Source organism: Erigeron canadensis, chromosome 1 (assembly GCF_010389155.1).
Source record: "Erigeron canadensis isolate Cc75 chromosome 1, C_canadensis_v1, whole genome shotgun sequence".
NCBI lineage: Eukaryota > Viridiplantae > Streptophyta > Magnoliopsida > Asterales > Asteraceae > Erigeron > Erigeron canadensis.
This window is the reverse complement of record NC_057761.1, coordinates 57,470,610-57,477,783: the sequence shown is the minus strand read 5'-3', so window position 1 is coordinate 57,477,783 and position 7,174 is coordinate 57,470,610. Positions and strand designations below refer to the sequence as shown.

At 38.2% G+C, this 7,174-nt stretch overlaps 1 protein-coding gene across 1 annotated transcript; it reads right to left on the bottom strand.

Annotated features, from left to right (window-relative positions):
* Nucleotides 1-1,213: 1,213 nt before the first annotated feature.
* Nucleotides 1,214-2,152, bottom strand: LOC122595915 (protein ENHANCED DISEASE RESISTANCE 2-like). The gene is made up of 5 exons (XM_043768396.1): nucleotides 2,123-2,152; nucleotides 1,855-1,956; nucleotides 1,708-1,758; nucleotides 1,470-1,616; nucleotides 1,214-1,363 (listed from the first exon to the last, which is right to left on the bottom strand). Exons 1-5 carry the CDS (start codon nucleotides 2,150-2,152, stop codon nucleotides 1,214-1,216), a joined length of 480 nt encoding a protein of 159 aa, XP_043624331.1.
* Nucleotides 2,153-7,174: the final 5,022 nt, after the last annotated feature.

The window sequence follows — 7,174 nt, the reverse complement described above, 5'->3', positions numbered from 1 at the left end:
AGCTTCATTAAACATCCACGTGGTTGTCACGTCATTAAAAAAGGATTATCCGGTAATATGGGTCAACCGTGTACAAAAAGAAAAAAAGTTTGTGGGCAAACCGAATCAATAAAAAAGTATAATGGGCAACCGTGTACAAATGAGAAAGTACCTTAGTCTTCTCGTGATTAATCCCTACATTTAATTAATAGACTTTTTAATCTTTATATCACGAATTATTATCATCTCGGTACAAACATTTATTGTATTGGATCATTAACGAGCCTTTTAGACTTATACGAGGATGTTTGATGTACGTAAATAGCATTACCCTAACTTTGAAATTTGAATAAGAAACCGCTTCGATAAGGACTTTTGGTTAACAATGGCTTATGGGTTTTTAGTAAAGCAAGAAAAGAAAGAAAAAAAAAAAGGAAGAAGAAAAAAGTAAAATTTAAAATGACTGAAAGCATGATCAACAAAATAATGAACAAGATTTATTTATCATAGTTGGCTATATATGTAAAGACCATTTCTGGCCCCAAAAATGACAACAATTCACGAACACTATACATGGGTCTAGTGGCTAAATTTGTTGCATCAGTTTAGCCTCTAAGCATCAAAAATCAACAAAGTTAATCGCTACTCTTGTAATCTAAGCTGTGTTCAAATCACCCTTGGTGCGTAAACCCTCTTCGAATCATGTATTTGCCACCATATGACACGTCTAAGAGATACTAACATTCTTTACACAACAATTACGTACACGGCACTTTTGAGGTATCAATATGGCTCATACGACACGTCCCAAGAAGATGTTCTGGTAATTCCTCCGGTGTATTACCCTGCACCCCCAAAAGGAAAGTTCACATTCCCAGTTATTAATTTATTTGTTTCACAGACAGGTTAAGTCAATTTTTACCTGTATAACAAATGCAGCTTCAACTATTAAATTGTTGAAGGCGCCCAGAACTCTGTTTGCTACCTTCTTTGCGATCATAGACGAGCCAACATCTATATCCAACTATAATCACAACATAATTTCATAAGTATACGTACACCAATGATGTTGTAGCTCTAGCTCTCAAAAGGATGATAGGCTTTCCAGTATATATGCGATTTACTTTGTTACCGGCCATATTTTACAGCTTTTAACCATCTAACGCAACAATGGATAAACTTATCTATTTTTTATATAATTTGATTATAAACGGTATGTATGATATATCAAATGTTATGGTATGTTGCATATAAAGGTAGAAAGTGAGTATTGTGTTACAGTTTCTACCTCTAGGTAGTTTTTTCCCCGAACATATTGAATCTTGAGAATTTGCCCAAGCAGGCAGGGTCTATTTCCAACACTTTGCTTTATAATCCATGGTCCCTAAAACAATATTTTATGACTGAAAACTTATTTCCATAAACTATAACTTCAATTATAAATGTAGTAGTAATTAACACACCATATATGCAAGATTGACTCTGCTAACCTTAGACACACGAGGTATGAGCTTAAATCTTGCGTTCCTATATGCATCATCTCCTTCTACAAAGTTTTGTAGCAAGGGCACATCTTTGATGGGAGTAGTGGTTGCATAGTAAAAAGCAATATGAAAAGTTGTCGTTGGACCCGGGATCTGGTTAATTAGTAAGAAATATTAGCTATCTAAGATCTTTGTTAATAGAAGTCTGTCAAACTATAACTAACTTTTTAACCAACCAGTTTACCTGCATATTTACTATGAAGAAAAAATCTGGGAGGTCCACAACTGAAAATTTCTGCAAAACGGATATTTATAGTTTAATAACATAACATTATATCACAATGTATCATGATAAGTTTAGGGATAAAGAAAATAACAAAAGATACTAAACCTGACAAATGCTACCAGATCGACCAGCAAAATCGTCTTGTTTGTTGGTTGACCGCAACATGTTTGCTGCAACAAGGTGCATCAATGTGCCTTTTCCTTTAACCTGAGACAAAACAAATAATGATTTACACAAGAGTTGTTGGAACTACTGAATATGAGTAAGCGTTAATCAAATAAAAAGTTTACCTTCTTACGATCTTTCAAATAAGTTTCTCCACGGATTTGAAACGAGGAGGCCTCTGCAGCTCCCCAACTGTTAAGCAGCTCACCAGTTGGATCATTTGGAAAAGTCGGGTCATTGTTAGTTAAGAAACTATCTTGCCACTCAATATCCTCCAAGGATGCACTATCCTTTTTCTGCACTGAAGTAGGCACCGATTGTAATCAGGCCATATAACTAATTTATGAAATCAGTACATAACAATTCTGTAAAGATCAAGTTGATGTGAACTAACCTACGTAAGTATGCAATTTTCTCAAAAAATCAACAGCAAGTGAGAACTTAGGCGTAGGAGCATCGTGAAACTGTGAAAACACATCCAACATATATCATGGAGCTTAATTAGCTTCATGCCTCTTTTTTATATGTAAACAGGTAGATAGATAGAGTAAGTAGGAAGCACCTGAGGGGATGAATCAGACCAGCTATTTTCTGAATGTGTTTCTTCCATGGAATCCGAGTAACTATAGTAATCATCTTCTTCCTCTTTATCTCCACGGATTGAAATGTTTGAAGGAACTTTTTCTAATCCGCTCATATTATCCTCCACTTTTAATTTTCAAGCTTCAACACTCATGATATATATATATATAACGCTCACTACACAATCAAAAGAATGTACTATCTCAGAATCAACAAATTAATCTAGATTGCAGTAATTGATTAAGAAAACCATAACCAAAGTATGTATGTATTCATGTAAACAAGTCCATCAACATGAGTTTATTTTAGTTTTAATTTGTATGTATGTATATCTATATGGTTTTAGAATGTCCTAACAATTGCAGCAATCAAGCTTCTGGCCTAGCGCGCGGTATATGAATGACACATGAACCTAGACAACCCGTGGACGTATGAGTTTTGTTTGCTAAAAATCGATATATTTGTTGTGACATATCATCAAATTGCACGGTTTAATTCATACATGTTTTCAAAGAATTACGCAATACATCTGACAATAAAAGCACGAAAATCTATTAATGATTTGTAACAAATGAGATAAAGGTCTATATCTTGATGAAGCAACCAGATATCATGATCATCATTAAACAAACAATGCTTGTACAATTGTAAGAAATCAATGCTGCCATTCATTTTACCGTACATATGATATAAATATATGGATTGATGGAGGATGATACCTGCCTCCGGCGTGGTTGTCTCTCGTCCGGCACAAAAACGTCACCGGAGAGAGTTTTCAGAAAATATGTTAGCTAGAGGGTGATCCTTTTTAAAGCTTATTATTTGATTGATATACAAAGTTTTGAATTATGGCCCATCTTTTCTCTTTAAAACTATACACGCGCAAATGGCGCTAGTTTTTCTCTTTCATTTTATTTCATTAACTATGTCCCCATATAAGTAAAGTTGCCTCCAAGACAATTAGAAAAGAGAGACATTGAACAGACGCTTCTTCAATTGCCCAAAGACTATCACTTTTCTCATAGATTAATTACTTCTCACCATTCATTACTCCTCTTCAAGTGCAACACCGATCATCACAACACAAATAAATATAACAACATTTAATAGCTTGCTTAATGATGCATATTAACACCCATGCATCCACAATACATCTACCTATCTGCATAATTTGATTTTATTAATTTTTGACTTTTTTTTTTTTGATTTTCTATTAGTTCACTATGGATCGTGAAGTTTTCTTCAAGATGGTGCCTCTGATCGCATGCAGAATAATCTACAACTAATGATACCATTTTCCCGTCCATTTGGTATCATTCCGGTCATGCTCACCTATCATCCTATGATTAATGTTTTCACAATCACCGCCGAAGGCATCGAAGAAGAACTTCTCTTTGAAATGTGGCGAACCATCGAATTCATTCCAGCAAGAGGAAGAGCAAGTCCATTCTTCTGTTTATCTCTTCTAACAACAGATGGATCCAGGCAACAATTTACTTTTAATCTTGAAGATTTCCGGACAATTCTCCGCTTTCCATCTGTTGATTCAAGACCGGGAGAAACAAACTTTGTTCCAACTCCTCCCACACTAGAAATGGTTCACAGAGTACATCAACTGGGTTATAATGGTGAAGTCACTGCTCTTAGAGACATAAAAAAAGAAGAACTTTCATCCCTTATGGCATACATTATGTTCAATCATCAACAAATGCCTTTCACCTTCAAGGAAAGGTCAAGATGACTTCACCAAAGCTACTCTGACATATCTATTTGGCATTGCTTACAACATGCATCTTGATTTTGCTGTTGTTGCTTTTGATCACCTTCGTCTTCAAGTAAACGGGAAACACACTGCAAACAAGAAGTATATTGCATTTCTCCGCTGTTTGATCAAATAATCACACTATGGCTCAAACGGAGGTATGAGTTGGGTTGTGGGTGTTTATTGGCGATTCCCTTACGGTCAGAGGGTCAGAGAGACCGCTTTCCGCCGGATGGTTTGATGACTAAGTCGATTCGTTCGACTTAGGGTTTTGATTAGGGTTTGTTTAGGGTTTATTCGAAGGTCGAATAAACTCGTGAGAGGGTTTTGGTGTATAATTGGTACGATGTATACGAATTGCGTGTATGAATATGAATATGCCGTGAGGCTCCTCCTCTATTTATATAGAGGGTAGATAACTTGGAGAGGAGGGTAAGAGAATTAGGGTAAATCTCTTCCTCCTTTGTGAATATCTTGTTTCCTTCTTAAGGAGATTTGTGGTAATCTTGTTACCAAGCCGTGTCCGAGTATATCGGAGCTTCGATATTAATTACGGAATAGATTGTATCCATCCTTTGTTGTATATATCTTCGGAGCTAGGTAATTATTTCCTTTAGAGCTCCGGAATGATTATACTGAACGGTGGTCAAGCTCCGTTATGTGTATAAGTAACTTTACTTGTACGAAGGTGACTTCGTATTCTGCTTCTGCTTCGGATACGGAGCTAGAGCTCCGTATGGGTATATCATCAAGCCCCCCAGTCTAAGGAAAGAGGCAGCACCTGGCTGTTTTGTTAGACTCCAAAATATCTCGAGGGTTAAAAATGAAAAATTAAAATAGTGAAGGGGAATACCTTTGTATTTTACCTGTATGTGCTGATCCGATCATTTCTCCAATCGCTCTTGATCGCTCTGCCCTAATTTTCCTTCGTTTCCAGGTAACGCACACGATCTTTCTTATTTCTTCTTAACTTATCGATGTAATGGCAAAGGTAGGGAGGAATGATTTGTCTTCCTTCATTACCCCTGAGGGGTTGCGGTGGTTTTGTACCACGTATTTGGCAGATTGTGATAAGGCGGTTGTCTCTGGCCAAACTGTCACAGACCCGCCTTAGGGTTATGTGGGTCTGTATGTCGCCCATGTAATCCGAGGAAATATGAGGTTCCCTCTCTCCCCCTTTTTCCTTGATGTTCTTAGCCATTATAATTGTCTCTTTTCTTATATGCATCCAAACGGTGTTGCCCGTATTATTGGTTTTGAGATCCTCTGTCGCACTTATGATGGCGAGCCAACCGTAGATCTCTTTTCTACCTGTTTTGATTTATGTGATGCTGGTGATTGGGTGACTATTCAGAAGAAACCCAAAGTAGAGATATTTCTTCCTGGTAGTACTGATGTACGGGGGTGGAAGAATGAATTTGTTTTTATTGAGTGTTCCGTGATTCCTGAAGCTTATGAACCGTTGATAGCTGGTGAGAAGCCATCGAAGTTTAAGGAGGCAGCTCCTCCTCATGCCCTTGAATCGCCCCTGTATCATCAACTTCTACAGAATTCGGTCAAATTGGACCGCTATCTTGACGTTGTGTTGCATCAAGCCGGCATACTGAAGCATTGGCCCGAAGGAGTCGATGTTAGAATTTATGTTGAAGGAACTGGTAAGTGCCTTTATTCCTTCCCATCGTACTGGTTTTATTTAAGTTGAATATCTCTTGATATGGCTCTTTCTTCTTCTTTAGAGTTTACATTGGCTGAGTTTGTGAAGGGTCCGTTGTTAGAGTGTCAGCCTAAATTGTCTGTGATTGCTGCGAATCTGTCATCTGCGGAGACCATCGAGCATGAGATTATTGATGTTGAAAGGGAAGTTCTACCTGCTGCTACTCCCTCCAAGAAGAGAAAAGTCTCATTGAGGTCATCTTCCAAATCTTCAAAGGGAAAAGCGAAACCGCAATCCATTTTTGATACTTTGCTATTAGGTGAACTTTGACCTTAGGAGATAAAACTTAGTAAGTATCTTTTTGTTGTTATTTTTATATCCTCAGGTTGTGCTCATAATTGTGTTGCATGACAGATGTTCATGAGCCTGATGTATCGGAGAATGCTTTACTGCACTTTGTTCCAGAGGATTGGATTCGAGAGCTTATGACTTTAGATGCAGGGAATCTTCAGGCTTCTCACAACCAGCTTGTTTATATGAATACCGTGGTCGGGACGGTTATAGGTGCTTGTCTTCGTTTATTGGCTCAGCAGCAAGAGGATATGGAGAGGCAGTTGGCTAACTTGAGGGGCGCAATCGTGAGGAGGGATCTTCTGTTTGTGATTCTTGTCATGGGGAGCAATTTTTTATCAACCATTTGCAAAATGATCAACTTTTGTTGAAGAGGCAGCTAGCTGAGCAGCGGGAGCAATCTATTGCTCTTGTAAAACAGTTGCAGGGTGCTCAAGCGAAGATAAATCATATGGGTGCCTACTGTGAATCCAGTAAGAAGGCCGTAGATGAGAGGGATGCCCGTGTTGTTGAGCTTGAGGGCCAGCTGGCGGGGGCTAATCAAAGGGCTGCTGCTGCAGAGTTGAAGTCGAAAAGGGTTATATATGAGGTTATCCCTTATGTTTGTATCGAGCTGATCAGAAGTGAAGAGGCTGGCATGTTGTTGGCGGAGGTGGTAAATGCCAATCGTGCTCAGGAGAGGGTATCGATCCTGACTCAATTAGCCAGGGATGGGTTGGTTTCCCTGGCGCCCGATTTTTCTGACCAGAATGCGGAAAGAGTGCTAGCAGCCGAAGATGCTCTTGCCCGCGTGGATTTTCCTTTCGTGAAAGATATCTCTGTTGATGAATCTGCCTCTGTTGAAGAATTGCTCCAGAAGAAACCCCATTGCTCATCGTAATTAATGTCTTTAAACATTAATATTTCTGTTT